At 54.3% G+C, this 17,902-nt stretch overlaps 1 protein-coding gene across 6 annotated transcripts in view; it reads left to right on the top strand.

Annotated features, from left to right (window-relative positions):
• The first annotated feature begins 519 nt into the window (after window positions 1–519).
• The window catches only part of EPB41L4B (erythrocyte membrane protein band 4.1 like 4B), a 119,665-nt gene continuing 102,282 nt past the window's right edge, over window positions 520–17,902 (top strand). For 3 of the 6 annotated variants that reach the window (XM_036022022.1, XM_036022020.1, XM_036022019.1), the window contains exon 1: window positions 521–1,433. In XM_036022022.1, coding sequence (XP_035877915.1) covers window positions 1,128–1,433 — 306 coding nt within the window. In that variant the 5' untranslated portion in view covers window positions 521–1,127. Of the gene's footprint in view, window positions 1,434–17,902 lie in introns of all 6 variants that reach the window. The other 3 variants (XM_028516223.2, XM_036022021.1, XM_028516231.2) reach the window with 3 other exon arrangements.

Here is a 17,902-nt window from a genome sequence, read left to right as displayed (position 1 = left end):
AGCCTTCCTCCTTGTCTACTTACGCAGGCCTCTGCGTCAATAAGGGACACGGAACACGAGTTCCTTGAAGAAAGGAGCTTTTCTGCGTAGCAGGTTGCAAAAGTACTCCCCCTCCTTGTCCGACCTGTTTCCTTATTTGGAACGAGCCCAGTGGACTGGAATGGCTGAAAGGGACCTAATAGCTCTAAGACCTTAACCTGACAGCCCTTGAAACAGCAGGGATCCTGTAGATTACCTGGTCTACCCTCTCCTTTTCTGGAAGGGGAAGCTGAGGGCCCAGGAGGGCCTTCACTTAATGCTATTCTCTCTCTGTCCTCCGGGGCAGGGCTGCGCAGAGGGCATAGAGCCCTGTTTCCCTAAGTAGGCAAGGGGAGACTCTCAGGCGTCTCCAGGGCTCAGGACGCCGGAAACACGTGTGTGCTCACCTACGTGTACACACGTGAGCACACCTACAGCAGCAGGGGGCGCTCGGGCCGGCAGGGGGCAGCACAGACGCGGTTTGCAATTACCGGGCGCAGCCCCCAGGGAGGAGGGCGTGCTGCAGTCCCGGCGGTGGTGGTGGTGGTGGCAGCTGGAGGTGCAGTCTCCCAGGTGGGAGGCGGGGGCTGCGGGCGCAGGAAAAGGCGCCTGGGGAGCGGGCACTCAGCTGGGCCTCCTCCGGCCCCGGGCGCGGCGAGGCGAGGGGGAGTGAGCGCGCTGGGAGCACGCAGGCGCCCTGCTCCGGCTGGCCCTCGGCCGAAGCGCGGCGCGGGAGCAGCCCGCAGCCCGCCCCCACGCCCCCGGCAGCCCCGGACCCCCCGCGGCCGGCCGTCGGGAGCGCTCGCTCAGAAGCGCAGGCCGCCGGCCCGGGAGAGCGCGCGGCGGCGGCCGCGGGACGGCTTCGGGGCTGCCCGGAGCGCACCCTCCTGCCCTCGGCCACTCGCAGGCGGTGCTGGCCCGGCCGGCGCACCCCGCAGGCAGCCGGAGCGCGGCCTCGGCCTCGGCCTAGGCGGGAGCGAGACCCGGGCCGCAGCCCGCGGGCGGTGGCGCGGGCGGCTGCGGGCACTGACGGCGTCGCGGGGTGCTCCCGGGCGGCGGCGCAGCGGCGGCGGCGCAAGGGGCGGAGGCAGGGGGCGCCCCCAGCCAGGATGCTGCGGTTCCTACGCCGGACCTTTGGCCGCCGCTCGATGCAGCTGTACGCGCGAGGAGCTGCAGGGCGCGGAGCCGCCGGGCTGGGGGACGAGCGCGACGGGGGGCCGCGGGGGGGCCCGGCCGCCGCTGCTGCCTCCTCGGCGCTGCCCGCCGCTCCCGGGGGCAGCGTGTTCCCGGCCGGCGGAGGGCCCCTGCTCACGGGCGGCGCGGCCGTGCACATCTCCGCCGCCGGAGCCGCCAAGGCCACCCTCTACTGCCGCGTCTTTCTGCTGGACGGGACCGAAGTGAGCGTCGACCTGCCGGTGAGTGACGAGGAGGGACCAGTCCGGGGAATTGGCAGCCCCCGACCCTTGGGTTAGCACCCCTCCTCCTATGTTTCTCTTGAGGGCGCTCTCCTTGAACCTTTCCTGGGATCCCCTCCCCCTTCTTCTGAGAGCACTCCTTAACCCTGTTCCCTCTCGAGTCACCCGCCCGGGTCTTTTGGGGCCCCATCCCTGGCCGGCACCCCCTCCTTGGCACGTTGCGCTGCTGTGTTACACCTTCTCTGGCTCCCACCTCGTCCTTTGGGCCTCGCCCCCTCCCTAGCGCACCCACTCCCCGAGTTCCGAGTTCCCGCCCCTAGGCGCTGGTGACAGGTGTTCCCCTTCGTCCCCCGGATTCCAGCCGGGGCCTCCTTGGTGCTCGATTATCGGTTAGAAAATGTCAAAGCAATGCGGGGCTGCCGTGGCGTGGCCCCCTTGTCCTCCACCCACCAAAGTCGCCACCAAGCCTTGATGAGATGGAAGGGAGGAGAATCCCCCACGCTTGCTGCCTGGCAGGTGCCCAACTTTGGGAGGGAGTCAGGGGACCATTTTCGTTCTCGCCTCATCCCCTCTCCGTGTCCCCCCCCCCCCATCCCCCATCTCAATGAGCCCCTCCGGTTCGCATACTCGCAGGTGGTTGGGCGACTTGGGAACTAACTCTAGAATCGACTCTCTTGGATCTGGACAACTTTGAGCCTGCAGAGCCCTTGCTGGGACGCTAGGACTCGGGCCTGGAGCGGCGGACTTTACCCCGGTCTACGTGCTTGTGTCCTCCGAGGCACCCCGGGGTGGCGGCGGGGGCCCGGGCTTGAGTCCCCAGCCACCCGTCCACAGGTGGTTGCACCCCGCCCCGCTCCAGAAGAGAGCTAGGCCAGCACTGCTGTCCCCGCCTGGGCATGCAGCTACCAACGCGTCTTTCTAGCCTCTAGGCGTCTTTCTAGCCTAGGGGCCAGATCTGATCAAATCAAATCTGCACATTAATGGGGCGCCTACTGTGCACCGGGCGCTGCGGCAGACGGTGCCTTTGGGAATCTGGGTGTGACTGACACAGCAGTGATTGAGCTTTAGGTGAATGTTACAGGTCTTCTCCGTGGTTTCAAGGAAGGGGGGTGGGGTGGGTAGGGGCGGTAGACATTAATATTCCCAGACTTCCAAAAACGAAAAAAAAAAATCCATTTAGGCCCTCCGGAGTGGGAGAAATTCGCTGGACTTCAGGAGAGAACTAGGAACCTACAAGGGTTTGAGATGGGAAAATCAGAGCCTGCCTGGCCTGGGGTTTAATGCGTCCTTGTGTAGGTTTAATTTCGAGACAGTTTCAATTTGTGACAATTTTATTTCTGTAGCTCTCAGTGCTCTCCATTGGATATCATTTTGTTACGATAATACCCTTTTGGGGATTTTTTATTCATGGAAAAGGAGCCAACATTCCCGTGCTTTAGAGCTGTTGTCTAAAATAGCATTAAAATGCTGCTGCTGCTGCTGCCCAAGACTGAGGCTCTGTAGTTTTTATTTAGCTGGGAGAGGAGGCCTGAAGAGCCGGGAGAAGTGCAGAGGGGGGCAGGCTGGCTCTGGAGTGGGCAGCGTGTGTGAGGAGAGGATGTGGCGTATTTTGCATCTCGGATCTGGGAAAGGAATGCTCTCTTTGGGAACTTTGACGGTGCTCCTTGCCGATCGGTTGATTTTGTTCTTGTTTTGTTTTTTTTCTCCTCTGTTCCCTGGGGATGGATGGTTCATTTATAAAATGCATTGCCTCTGTCAGGTTTGTGGTACAGGCTTAAGTGGTGTTTCTTGGATGAAAAATGCAAGCTGAGTAAAGTACGTGCATGCATGGTGTGTAGACACAAACAGGTACTCCAACGGGCAGGGCAGGGCGGGGCAGGAATGCTGACCTATTACAGCTGGGGGAGCTCTTGAGGGGGGTGGGCAGGCAGCCTGAAAGCTTTCTTGGCTTTATAAAATGCTACTTGATAAAAGAATTCACCGGGTTTTCTTATGATGGCAGATATTTTGATGCTTTAATGAGATGTGATTTAGTGAACCCCAAATTTTATTTACACACACACACACACACACACAGTTTCTGTCCGTGAGCAAATGAAAAGCAAATGCTGGCCTTTGTCATGTGAGCCCTCAGAGAGGAAAGAGGAGGCAAAGTCACTGGTGAGCTCCGATGTAGAGATTGGTGAGGCGTCGCAGCTTCATCACAGTCTCCTCCGCTAGCCTTCCCAGATCAGAGTTTTAGTTCTTGCCGTTCTCGGGAGTCTCGGCGGCGTTAGTGCCAGGCAGCCGGCTCCCCAGGAGCTCGCGTGGCACATGGGCTCCTGCCTCAGACCCGTCTCACCAGACTCCCTCTGTGTGCCCTCCCCATTGGCAGCTGGCCCTCTCGTCCTTACTCTCCTCCTCTGCATCCCTGGACTTTTAAAACCTCGTCCTGGGCTCTGGTGCCGCTCGGCTGCCTGTCGCGTAGATGGGATTTACCTTTGGCCTCCATACCGCTAAGCTGGATTTTCTGTCCCCAGCCACTTCCACAGGCACTTGCCAAGCCAACTATGGCTCCTTTGTAATTAAAACCCTCCGGTGGTGTTTGCCTCAGTCTGTGTTAAGCACACGAAAAGTGGTTATGCATTGTCATAAGCCTTTTTTTTTTTTAGCTCTGGTCCAGACACTCCTGTTCTAAAATTGCCTTGTCCAGTCAGCATTTATTGGGTGTCTCCGATGTGCCAAGCGCTGTGCTGAGGACAGAAAGGTGAATGAGAGGTGGCCTTGGGACTCTTGGGAAACGTGTCATTTTATTCTAAGTGATGCTACATGGATGACCTGTCGGGCTCCTCCAGACAGGGTGCTGGGGATGCACGGCCTGGGGGAATTGGGAGGTCTTCCTGGAGACTTTGACATTGGAGAGGATAGGATCTCAAATCCAGTGTCCCTTGTGCATTTTTAGAATAGCTAGTGTGTCACGTGAACTTCTTGGCCAAGCCACAGCCCAAGGCGGTCATGTCCAACGAGGGAAGAAGCAACTGCACGTGTCTTCCCCAGTGTCCCTCTTCCGACAGGGCCTGGAGCCCCCTTGTCTGGGGTGGGCTGCATCCCCTAGCACCCTTGCTCTGGCTACTTGGTGGTTTCTCAGTCCTTGATAAAATGGGAGTTAAAGGATCTTTTTAAAAAAAAATCCACCTATAACATGCAGTCTAACATGGGTTGGCTTTACAAACCAGTTGCCAAGGGAGTCCTTGGCTTCCTGTACCAACCCGAGTGCCGCCCTGAGACGCTCCCCTTCAGAAAACCTGGGCTTATCTTAAAGGTGCCTGTCCTCGGTTTGCCCAGCCCTCAGGAGTGGTCCAGTCAGGGCAGGGCAGGGCAGGGCAGGACTCCCTCGGCCTGCTCCAGACACTTTCCTCCTACTAATGCAGCTGAAGATCCCATGCGTGTGCTTGGCAGCGGCACCCACTGTTGACTCATATTAGCTCTGTGTTGACTAAATCCCTGGCATCGCTCTTGCTCGTGCGGCTGTTGCTCAGCCCCGTCTCCCCACTCCCCTGCGTGCACAGTCTCCCGGCAGCTCCGTGCGCAAAGCTGTTAGGCCGTGTGGTTGGCTGGTTCACACTCCCACTCTGCCTCGGAGGGCACGGCGTTGTCGGCCGGCACTGCAGTCGGCACAATGGGTTCCATTGTCTCTGGAACTCCCTGCCGACTCGCGGTGGTGCCGTGCAAACATGGCGAGTGTCAGGGTGAGCAGAGCGGTGGCTGAGTTTTGCCGGTTGCCTGGGCAGCCTGGGGCAGCTTTAGCTCTCTGAGCCTGGATTTTCCGGTCTTTAAAATGGGGATGTTGGGAGGCTTGTATGGCAAGAAGGATACAAGCAGCCTCAGTAAACGGCAGGATGCTGAAGGGTTGCTGGTAGCTCGTAGTCTTACGCCGCACACCTTCTCTTTGGCCAGCGGAGAGGGCTTGGGCAAATTTCTGGTAACAACCATTACGCTGTGCCAGGACATTAAACATGGCCGAGCTCTCCTTTATTGGAAATTGGGAGTTGGATGTCATAGGAGAGACGGTTTTTAAAAGTTTCACTTTGGATGAGGAAAGTGTACAACCCCTCCCCACCCCCCACCCCCAACAGAGAAATGCAAGATCTGAGGATTTTCCAACTGGAACTTCTGATCCAACAAAACGTACATGATACAACACAGAGATCGTGTGCCTGTTTGGGAGTTGACAGGGACCCTAGGTAGCACGTATCCCACCCATTGTGCAGATGGGAAACTGAGGCCTGTGAGTGTAAAGTGACTTACCTATAGTTACTCAGTGAAGAGTTGGAATGGGCTTCTTTGGGAACCCCGACTGTGTAGCCTTTGGAGGTGAGCGCAGGATCAATGGCGGGAAGGTACTCCCACCCCCCAGGCCTAATCCGGGATCGTGGCAGCGGGGCGGGGTAGGTTCCTGGCGGTTGCAAGTAGGACTCAGTCCCCTAAACAACGGGAAACTCCAGCAACATGGCTAACGTCAGTGGACACAAAGTTCATCTGGGGTTTTCTTTTGTCTGGTTAAAATTCCCAGAATTTCTGATTCAACAGTTCAGAACGCTGGACTTTTTAAAAACAAGGACCCCAAGTGGTTCTGATGAAGGTGTTTTTCTGATGAAAACCACTGGCCGCACCATGCATTCAAACCTGCCAGGGTGGGGCTGGCGGCGGTGGGTAGGACTCAGGCTGGAGGAGGGACTGGGGACCAGCGATGCTGCTGCAGTAGACCAGGTGCCTGGCGAGGAGGGCCCGGCCAGGACAGGGGCAGAGGGCCAGAGCAGTTCGCAGGTGGAGTCGGTCCAGTGTGTGGGGGAGGAGGAGGGTGGAGGCGTATTGGAGTCCAGCTTGGAGGGCACAGGTAGCCTCACACTGGTTGTGGGAAGAAATGGGGGACCATAAAAGACACCCCTGAAAACAGGAAAAGGCAGCTCCTCATTTGTCCCATCTCCCAAGGTTCTGGCTGCCATGGGCACCTTGCCTTATCCCAGGTTCCTGGGTGGCTTGCTTTTTCCTGCCCCTGTAGGCAAAGGGGTCCAATGCTCCAGGTGGCCCTGCAGTGTTTACCCCACACCCACTCGCACCCCGCTCAGACCGTGAATGGGACCATGGCGAGAGAAGCTTGGGGATACCTATATGGGTCACGAGTTTGTGTACTGTTAAAAATACCTTGTTTTTAAAAGGGGGGTTTGGGGTGGGGCTGTGGTTGGTGAACAGCCTTCCCGAATGGATGCAGGTGCAATCCCTGACTCTGGCTCCACACTTGCTGGATAGTCGGTGTTAATACGGGGTGCAGAGGGAGAGCCTGTCCAGCCTCACCAGTGGGGGGAACGTGACCCTGCACTGGTCTGGCGCCGAACAAACACTAACTCACTGAGCACTTGCATGGGTATAATCTCATAATCTCACTGAATTCTGTCTCTAGCACACCGCTGTGGACGACGGCACATGTCTGTTTAATTTTGAAGTAGCAAAGGTTGTGGGGGGCGGGGGACAAGTAGAACTTTCCCTTAGATTCTTGCACAGGGACTTAGAAAAAAATTCACAGAATTTTTGTGCATAACCACAGAAATGTTCCACCCACGCTATTGTCCTCTCCAGGGCCTGGCTCCCTGCCTGCGCCCTCCATCCACTCTGCCTGGGTGGAGCGGTCTCTCTGGCAGGAACCTGGTCGACTTTCCTCCTCCGGCCCATGGCAGCTGTCTGCGGGCAGGGTGCGCTGCTCATCCCTCTTGGAGTATGTTTGTTTGTTTTTTTCACATCGGCATGTGCTTTCCTCCCTCCCTTTCGTTTCACACTGGAACGTGTTTCCAGCAGAACAATTAGAAAGTGTAGAGAAGCAAGAAAAGTTAAAACATCATCTAAAAATCTCATCAGAGATGACCACTGTTAAAGTGTGGTGTGTATCCATTTGTACCTTTTCCTTCTGTTTTTAGGTATAAATAGGCATTTAAAATGGTGACTTTATATGGGTTGATGAACGTCCCCTTCCCCACTTCAGCACAATTCAATAGGAACTGTATGTAGACCCCGATTTTGTGTCTCTTAGGGCTGGGCCCTCACCATCCCCGCTCTTTTACATTCTCTAGGACCCTTAGCTAGGGTGGGGCATCCCCAGTGGCCGTTGGCCATCTGAGCTGTGCCCACCTGCCGCCCTGCTGGGTGAGAAGCGAGCTCCCCGTCCTCGGAGTCCCTTCCCGCAATCACCTCTGCTTTCCGGCAGGTTAGAGGTCCTGCTGCTGTGGCCACAGAGTCCCCTTGCATCCCGGGGCTTGTGTTCTGAACACGGGATTTGGGGTGGTGCCCATTCTTGTGCTCGCCCAGGGCTGCCCGTGCCCTGCTGCCAGCCACAGCCAGTGTCGCGGCCTCCCAGGTATGTCCCCTCTGCCCTAATTGCCTCCTGCAGCCTCTTCGGCTTCTCTCTAGAGCTGGATGTATCTCACTAGTCCCACCTGATTTTAATTTTGGGTTTACTTTTCATTGTTTTCCCCAATGTTTCTGTTCGTCCACCGTCTACTCTCTTCCGTCAGCAAAGGCTTATTGAGCACTTACGCTGCATTGACTACGGGGGAGGGAGTCGGGAAGGACGGGGTAGTTCCCATCTAGAAGGGCAGGCAGTGTGAATAGGTAACTTGTCACCCCACGTGACAGCGTAGTGCAGGGGGGTGAGCAACTGAACGCAGGGTGGCATTGGGGCAGGTTTGATGCCCAGAGTGACATCAGGTCGTTCCAGAGGATGCATGGGAGCTCAGTGTCGGATTCGCTGGGATGGGAAGGTGCAGGGGCCCAGCAGGTGCAAATGCACGGAGCGTGGGAGCCAGAAAAGCCCCTACCCCGGCTTTGGCTCCTTGGGGTAGGGGATGATTATGCACCCTGGCCGTGACCCTGAATTTTAAAGTACAAATGAGGAAACTTTGAAGAACAGGGGTGTCTTGAGCACTTAGGAAGGGCCAAGACTCATGGAGCATTTTGCCTGGTACTGTGCTAAGTGTTTCAATGATTGTCTTGTTGAATCCGTACAAAAACTCCTATTGTCATCCCTGATTTGCAGAAGGGAGAATGGGTTTAGCAGACAGGTTAAGGCACTTGCCCGTGCCACATGGCTACTGAAGGCACTCTGGCTTCAAGCACAGGCAGTCTGGCTGGAGGGGATCTGTGATCCGGGAGGGTCCTCCTGCTGTCAGACAGCTTACTCCCCCACCCCAGGTGGATGGGGGTCTGGGGTCCAAGCCTCAGAATGTCGGTTCGCCCAGAGCGCATTCTGCTTGCGATGGCCCTAATGTGTCAACAGTGCGGTCAGGAGTAGGCTACATTTTTAAAAAGTGCTTAAATAGAACCACGTTCAAGTTATCAGAGAGAAAAGCATTTTACATATTCCCGTTCTGCCGCATAGTGAGTGGTTGGTTTCACTCTGTTCCCTTAAATCGTTGTGCTTTTGTGTGTGTTTGTAAGCATGGTGTGTATTCTCCTCCCCCATCCAAGCCTTCCTGACACACTTCTGTCCAGTTTGTTGCCTTCTTTTTGCTTGTTGTGCTCATTCTGAATTACTTAGATTCACCCCCCATTCTGTGTGTGGGTGTGTGGGTGTGTGTGTGTGTGTGTGTGTGAGTGCAGCATGACTAATATCTATCTCTGTTTGTCTCTGGGGCTTGGAGGTTGATAGCAGAGCCCCTGGTATCTTACCTGCTGTCAGTCCTTCCCGCAAGGCTGGGAGAATCTGTGTGTTTCTTCCCTTAATTGCCATGTCTGGGAAGGTCTTATTGTCCTCTTTATGCATGGTCTCACAGGTGGCCTTGGGCCACTCAGCTAGTTAGTCCGTGTGGTGGAGCTGGAGTGGAGTTTGGGTCCCTGACTCATCTTCCAAGGCTCCTCCCCGCACGCAGCCTTGCTCTGCACACCCAGCCTCCCCGTGGGACACGTGTGCACCTTGCAGCTCCCCGGGAAGGGCGGAGTGCTTCGTGATTCAGAAGATCAGACTTTCATACGATGAACCCCCACCTCTCCCCAGCCTCTGTGCCTTTCAGCTCTTTGACAGCTGGGTTCTGCCTACCACTTCTCAGCATTAGTTTCGCAGGTTCTTTTCCCCAAAGTCATCGCTTGCTGAATGCCCAGGCTTTTCTTTTTGAAGCTAAGAACTGGAAAATGACATCCCGGAGGTCCCAGGCTACCCATGGGATCACCCAGAGCTTCCTTGTTTCCCAGCACTGAGCTCAGCCCCAGGTGTGTGAGCGGGGAGGACGAGGACCCCCTGGCTGAGCCGGTGCCTGTGGACTCGGGTCTCTCAGCTCTGCCTCTGTCCCTGGTTCGTGTTCTGAATGCCGTCCGTGTGTCTCACAGGTGCTCAGGCAGGTGAGGTGGGCCTGACAGTGCCTCTCCTTCACCCTCCCTGCGCTCTTGTGTAGCTGCACCTGTCCTGAATTATGGATTTCTAAAAATAGTGGTAAAATGTACCATAAACCGTACCGTTTTCACGTGCACAGTTCAATGGCACTAAGGACCTTCATGGTGTTGGCAGCCATCACCACCGTCCGTCTCCAGAACGTGTTCATCTTCCCAAACGGAAACTCCGAGACCATGAGACACTAACTCCCTCTTTCTCCCTGCCCCCAGCCCCGGGCCTCTGCCGTTCTGCTTTCTGTCCCTGTGACCTTGACTTCTCCGGGAGCCTCATGTAAGAGGGCTCATACAGTACTTCTGTGTTTATGTCTGGCTTCTTCTGCTTAGCACAGTGTCCTCAAGGTCAATCCTTGTTGTAGCAAGTGCCAGCACTTCCTTTTTATGGCTGGGTAGTATTCCAGCGTACGTGTTTGTCCACGCATCTGAATTATGGATTTCTGTGCTGGTCTGGGCCTTCCTAATTCAGTCCTGCCTGCTCACCAGTGGTACTGCCGTTGGAGACTTGGATGTCCCCAGCCCTTCCTTCCTGGTTTTATTCTTGTCATCCCGGCATCTGTCCCCTGGGACTGTTCTCCGGGCTCATCTCCCTCCCAGGTCGTCTGGTTTTCGTTTTTCCTCTTGTCTTTTTGTCTGAGTTGCTCGGTATCGGCTAGTTCTCCGTGTAGCATATTCTACAACCTTTTTAATGATGAGATACAGATACAAAAGAGTGTCTATGACATGAATAGAGAAAAATCATACAATGAACATTCACGTCCTCACCACCCAGTGTAAGAACACAGACCATCACCACGCTGTTAACCTCCCCCCACCCCCATGATCCCCCCTCCCACTTCCCCCCTCCTGTTTCCTGAGTTTGTCTTCCATCCCTTCCCTTCCCGGGGTTTGCTGCACGTGTCTGTTTCCCTAAACACTCTGTTGTTAGTTTTGCATGTTTGTGAACCTTATATAAATGGAGTTTTATATGACGCAGTACTGTGTCTGTGAGATGCATACATGGTAATGAGGTAGCTGTAGGTATTCCGTGGCAGGACTGCATTTAAATGTATCTTTGTTGATGGATATTGGGGATGTTTTCAGTTTCATGTTATCATGTTGCTTTGGACCTCCTGGAACTGAGGTCCAGTTCCTGGTGGCCACATATGAGCAAGCCTTTATCCTGGGTGTGTACCCAGCAGCAGAATGGTGGGGGGGAGGGGCAGTGCCTTTTAAGAGTGCAGGAATTTTTTTCCCCAGAGTCCCAGCAGCATGTTAGAACGTCCCCTGATCCGTCTTCCCCGTCACTTGTTTCTCTGCAGCTTCTCTGTTTCATTTTCAGTCTGACGGGGGTTCGCGGGAACTCCTCGTGGGCCCTGCTTTCCCCCAGTTATCAGTGGGGTAGCGTATCTCCGTGTCTTGCTGATGAACCATCTGGTTTTCCTCCCGGCATACTCAGTCTGTGATTTTTGCCCCCTTTTTTTTAAACTTGAGTTGTATTTTTCTCCTGTGTCTAGCCCATCCCCTGCTGGTCCTTAGGAGCTTGTCTGCCGTAGCACCTTCCTCTTCTGGGGTGGTAACCTCAGCGGAACCAGAGAGAGCACCTCTCTGAAGTCACAATCCGTGTGCTGGCAGGCCCTTCCTCGCTGAGTAGGAATCAATGTCTCGGCTTCAGTTTGGCTGTGAACGACCTGAAGTTAGTTGCTGCTGGTGGCTTCTGGTGAGCCTGGCGCAGCCTGCCATGTTCACTCTCATTGTGAAGCTGGTGCACAGAATGGGCCTTGTTGAAAGCATCGGAGTCCGGCACATAGAATTAGAAGACAGGTTGCTCGTCCTCAAGAAATGTGAGTGGAGATAAGTCACTCTACCTGCTGTGGAAAGTGCTATAGAGAGTTTTAAATAAGCTCCAAGGAAGGCCTAAGGTGAGGAGAGTGGAGGGGGAAATGCAATGCCCTGGGAGATTTCAGAGGGAACAGCAGGAGAACAGCTTTCCTGGCGGCCAGATGGGCATTTGCAAGAGCACTGAGCCTTGAAATAGTCCTCCCAGGGGTCCTGCTCCTTGCTCCTGGCGCTGCCAGTGCGTGAGCGCCTGTTGGATGTCACTTTGAAAAGTCTGGAACTCCATCTTCACAAAGTTCTCAGTAGGTTTGTTGAGAGAGTGTCTTTTCTTCTTGCGCGTCCACCTTCTTGGCCCTGGTTTGGAATGTCTCCTTGACCTTGGATTCTTTCTCTCCCTTACTCTACACTCTCCGGGAGGGGGGAGGGGACCCAGTGAGCCCTTCCCACCTCACCCCGATGCAGGTGCCAACAGACACTTCAGGGAACTCAGGTTCAATGAACACTCCAGAGAGACAGGAGCCCATGCAGACAGGAGGGCAGTGGGAACCACTGGGTTTCACCCCTCGAGGGACGCTGGGAGACCACCTGGTGCAAAGCCCCCCACTCTGGCCCTGTCCTGTCTGCCTCGGAACCCTCGCCGCTACGCCGCCGTGCAGCCAGCTGCTGCTCACCTGTGGCAAATGAGCAGTAATTAGTGTGTAATAGGAGCAGTTTCCTGCATGCAGCCCTCCAGGCTCCTACTCTCAGCGGCCAGGCGACATGCAGCAAGCCCATTTGCCTCCGAGACTCCCCTAGCTCTCCTGAAAGCCAACTGTGGCTCTTCCCCCTGGCCCAGAAGAAACAGTGCCGCCCGACAGCGGCCCATGAACCAGCCGTGGGTTTCGTGCAGGCCAGTCCCGTACACTGTGCAGGCTCACGAGGGTTAGTCATTAACCTGCTGCGCACTCCGGCAGCATTTCCCCGACTGCAGTCCTTTTGTTGTTCCTGCTCGCCGGGGCCTGAGACCCTGGGCCCATGCCACCTGCTCAGTCACTGCAGTCTGTATCGGGCGGCATCGGTGACAGGAGAGGGTCAGAGTGCAGGCTGGCTTGGAACTGGCCCCGGTTCGGTCCCGCAAGCCGGCAGTGGTAGGTCCCAGGGGATCCCCGAGGGTGTGAGCTGAGCAAAGGAGATGTACATGTGGGATAGTGCAGTGGGGGAGCGGGAACCCCAGGGCAGAAGTGTCTGTTCAGGGTACCACAGTATTCTGCGTCGCGCTCACTTTGCTTTGAAACCCAGAGGTATGGTATTTAGTGTTGCTCTAAAAGCTGTGGTAGATAGTTCCTCTTCATTAAAGAGACCCCTGAAGAAAAATGCAAAAATGGCGTTTTCTGAAAGGGAAAGAAGAATTGTATGTACTTGAATTACTGTGACATGTCATTCATCATAGTAACTCACTTCAGTGAATAAGCCCGTCGTCCACATATATGAGTTTTCTGGGTGGTCACGGTTGATGCTGTTTACTGACAGAACCTGTTTTACTTCAGCTACTTCATTTATTTACTAAAAATGACAACAAAAATTATGGGTCATCTAGTATGTATAAGGCCTCATGAGGAACGTGACAATGGTCAAAAATGTGGGCTCTGCGTACAAGGAGCTCAGGTGGAGTGGGGCGTGTAACTGCTCCTTCGTTGCATGCCTATCCCCAGGCCCTCTTACAAACGAGAATGAACAACTTGAACCATACAACCTGGCAGGACGACTCGGGCCCCGTCGAAGCTGCACAGGCGAAGCCATGTGGGGATTCCTCGGAGGGAGCGGTGGACTCCCACTGGGGATGGCTTCAGGGGAGGGGCTGACTGTCGGGTTGGCTGATTTTGACCTTGAGTAGCACAGGCTGGCCGGGTGGAAGAACAGTGTGACCAGCTTCAGCGAGGAGGGCAAGGGGAGGATGTGTTTGGAAAACAGAATGCAGCTGACGGGACACTGAAGCAGGGGAGACGGGAAGGGAGGGTCAGACCACTTGCAGTTGGACTCTGCAGGGTGAATGCAGGTGATGGTGAGGCCAAGAGGCTGTTAGCTGCATCGCGGGTCTAAACTAGGTGGCACTGGGCATGGGTGGGAAGGACAGGTACAGTGGAGTCCGAGGACTTGGAACCCAGTGGATTTGGTGGCTGGATTTAGGAGTGAGAGTGATGGAGAGGCTGAGGTGTAACCCCCCCCCCACCCCCGCCTGATTTGTGCATGGTGACCTTGAGAACCTCGGGGTGGCGCAGTAGGGAGGAGAGGCCCTGTCGGGTACCATATTTGCTTGGTTCTTGGTTTTGTGGAGTTTGCAAACGTAAGATGTTTTTGGCATTTTCTTTCTTTAAAGATTTTTTAAAAACTGATGAGAGAGAGATAAAGAAACATGGATTTGCCATTCCACCCATCCATGCATTCATTACCGTAGCTTCTTTACCGGGAATCCAACACACAACCTTGGTGTATCAGGACAATGCTGTACCCAACTGAGCTACCTGGCCGGGGTTGCACTTGATTTCTTTAAGAGGTCCTTCAACTGGTATAAGCTTTAAGGTGCTGTAGATCCTGGATTCACTCCTGGTTGTGCTTTAGATGAGGCTGGTGGGAGGGTCCAGCAGGCTGGACACCTGGAGAGGAGGTCTGGTAAGGGTTTGAATGCCAGGCACGTCTCACAGGGCCAGCTGGGAGGCTGAAACCGAGCGACAGGCGCTGACGCCTGTAGACTGTCGAAGCTTGTTTTCTGAGCGGCTGCTGCTTGGGGATGATCTCAGCTCCCGGAGCCCCTGAGCGTGCTCCTGTGCTCCTGCTCCCGCCGGTATTTCCAGACGAGAAGAGGAAGGCAGTCCATAATCTAGGCCACTCTGCTCTGTTGTCTCCCAAACCTGGCTGGGGTTGACGTTTTCAAGGCAGTAATAAGATAAAGAAAATGTCAAGAGCAAATAATGAAGAGGCCCAGGCATTTAAGGGAGGTGGGAGGTGGGGCTGCTGTGCACAGAGAACCAAGCGGGGGGCCAGGTGGATCGCAGGCTGAGTCAAAGATGCATCCGTTTTCTTAAACAACTGCCAGCCTAGCGAGAAGATAATGTCTTTTGTGTTTGCGGAGATCTCTACAGCTGTTCGGTGCTTTTACCCAGTTTTCTTGCCCAGGGAGGAAGAGCCAGGGCAGAAGATGCAGGGGGTTGGGGGGGGATGGTGATCTGCCTCGTGTCTCCAAGGACAACTGCGAGTCAGCTCTCGTTGCCCAGAGCCCTGGGAGGGCTGTCACCGCACATTTCAGATGCAGAACCTGCCACCTGGGCAAAGGGGCCCGGGGAAGGAAGCAGGACTGGAGTAATTCATTGGACATCACGGCTCTGAACCCGAGTGTGGGTCATTTTCATCTCAGCTGTTGGTCTCAGAAGGACAGCGGTCCCCGGAAGATGGCTCCAGAAGGGTGACGAAGACGCGTCTGTGCAGTTGGGTCCAAACCGCATTTTAAAACTCATCTCTTTGTGTTCACACTCATTATGCCGTGTGAAAGAAACCTCACACAAGGTTTATTTGTGGTTCCATGTACGTGCAGTTCCGGAACTGGCAACACTAACCTGTGGAGCAAACAAATGGAGAAAGCTGTTACCTCCAGGGAGCGGGGAGGGCCAGGGGTTGGCTGGGCGTTGGCCCCGGGAGCTCTGTGGGGAGACGGGAATGTGCTGATTGGCATGGGGGCAGGTTGCACGATGCTTTCCTCTGTCAGAGTGGAACAGCTCAGATTTGTGTGTTTTAGATGTGAGTACATTTGCCACCATCCCTGAAAAAGACATGCTAAAAGAAAAAAAGAAAAAAGAAAGAAATTGAGTGGAAGGCCAGGGGAGGAAAGCCTAGAGGAAAAGATGATAGAGAATGTTGCTGATGGGGAGGTCGAGTGACAGGTGTTTAGTGTATACTGTTTTCTTTTCTCTGGGTTGGTCGGAAATTGTCCATAATAAAAGGTTTTTAAAGAAAGGGCGTACCAGCTGATCTTCGTTTGTTCTTCCAGGAATCCAGCCTGTTTGTTGCCCTGGGAAAAGGCAGGCTCTCGGGCCCTCGGGCAGGTCCCAGCCACCCTGGCCAGAGCCTGGGCTTCTCCCTTGCTGCTGATTGGCGGCCATGATTTTTGAACTTTGGCTTCTTCATACCGGCACCTGTCACCACCCTGTCCTTTTGCCTCCTGTCCTTTTGCTGTCACTGGGATCCTGGAACGGGCCCTCCCGCCCCCTCTGTGGGACTTTGACCATCACACTCCACCCGAGGCTAGCCTGCTGCCCTCTTATCTCTGACTCCTTGAGGCCTCTGGGCTTCCAGGTGATTCAGGGGCTATGAGTGAATCCACTAAAGCTGAATTCACTTGGGTCTCTCATTTCCTTCCCACCACCTGTGTGCCTTTGCTCAGAGATACAAGGTCTGTGACTTGGAGGAGCACCGTCTCCTTGTCCCCACGCAGCTGTGAAAACGTACATGCTGCGTGATTCCAGGCCAGACAGATCTGTAGGACCAGTGGGAGGGAGGGAAGGAAGGGAGGGAGGGAAGGAGGGTAGGAAGGAAGGAAGGAAGGGGCAGGCAGAGATTGGAAAGAGGCACCCAGGGGCTTCTGGGAAGCAGGTAATGCTCTGTTTTTTGACCTGGTAGTGGTGGCACAGGTATGGTCACTTCTGCTAATTCCTCGTGGTGCACACTTTTGCCTGTGTGTGGCCAGTTTTAATTAAAAAGTAAAGTAGAAGTCTGGAAAAGGCTTTTAAAACCAGCCCCATTTCACATTAGAAAATTCGAATTTATAGGTGTTCTTTAAAAAAATTGGAAGATCCAGCCCTGGCTGGCGTAGCTCAGTGGATTGAGCTCGGGCTGTGAACCACAGGGTTGCAGGTTCGATTCCCAGTCAGGGCACATGCCTGGGTTGCAGGCCATGACCCCCAGCAACCGCACATTGATGTTTCTCTCTCTTTCTCCCTCCCTTCTCTCTCTGAAAATAAATAAAATCTTTAAAAAAAAACTTCTTACAATAATTAAAAAAAAATTGGAAGATCCAATTGCACCGTCTGAATTCCCACAGAGCAGCAGTTGGCTGGATGGGTGTGGGGACTGCCCCACCCCACCATTCCTCATGACCCCTTTCACTCACGGGGTGTTCCCTCCCTGCGCACCTTCCAGCGTGAATTTCTCAAATGCCTGGCATGTGGGCGACACCTTGTGACCCCCAACAGATCTTCCTCCCACTCTGACATTCTGCAGGTCTTTTCGAAGGTATTCGGGCGAGGCGATTCGGTGCCTGGCTTGGGGCAGTCTTGTCAGAACACCTTCTGAGGCAGATTTGAGGCCCTCGGGTACCCTGGTCTCGTGTGAGAAACCCTTCCAGCCAAATCAGTCCGCCTGAACTGGGGAAGTTGGTGTGAGCTTACAACCCACCCGAGCAGTTAGAGGTGACAAGAAGTTACTGTAGGTGTACCTAGGCGTTGAGTTCTGTTAAGTCACTTCCTATCTGTGTTTTCTGTTTGAAGAAACATTTCGTAACAATACTCAGTTAGTGCTTGGTATTCAGCTGTTGCTTTTAAAAAAATGCACATAGGATTGGAAACATTTTTTCTTAGTTAATGAGTGAGGAAAGGCTAACGTTTTGTGGGGTGAACTGGCAGGCAACATTCTTCTCTCAACCGCTCTCACTAGTGAAACCACATACCCCAGGGGAATTATCCTGATAATTCCGTCTTTACAATGCAAGCCTACGGTGAAGCTGTAAGCCTCACACCCTCCTTTCTGCATCTGAATGTGTCATTCTCTGCCTTCCTGAAGGAGACGTTTTTTTTTAAAAGACTACTGACGCACCCAGAGAGAGAAATATGGAGAGAGAGAGAGAGTGAGAGGGAGAGAGAGGGAGGGAGGGAGAGAAAACAAGTAGAAAAGAGAGAAGAAAAATCAAAGGCCAACCATAAAAAGGCAGCTTTATATGGATCCCCCCATCAGATGAATGGTGGTGGTGCCTCGTTTATAGCTTTATGACCTTAACTGCCAAGCTCACCATAGACAAGGTTACAAGTTTTATGTGCTTTTCTACTCATTAACCTTTCTGATACTCTCATGTGCACACAGAGCCAAGTAAACAGCCCCCAACTTCTGTGCCTTAGCAGTTGGTGTGATCACTGCAAGCCCGAAAATTCAGGCACGTTTGCTAGCTAGGTTCAGTGTGCATACTTAAGGGGTACCAGCCATGGGTGGGACCCCTAGGA

The sequence above is a fragment of the Phyllostomus discolor genome, chromosome 3, assembly GCF_004126475.2.
Source record: "Phyllostomus discolor isolate MPI-MPIP mPhyDis1 chromosome 3, mPhyDis1.pri.v3, whole genome shotgun sequence".
Lineage (NCBI taxonomy): Eukaryota > Metazoa > Chordata > Mammalia > Chiroptera > Phyllostomidae > Phyllostomus > Phyllostomus discolor.
This window is presented reverse-complemented; position numbering and strand designations above follow the sequence as displayed.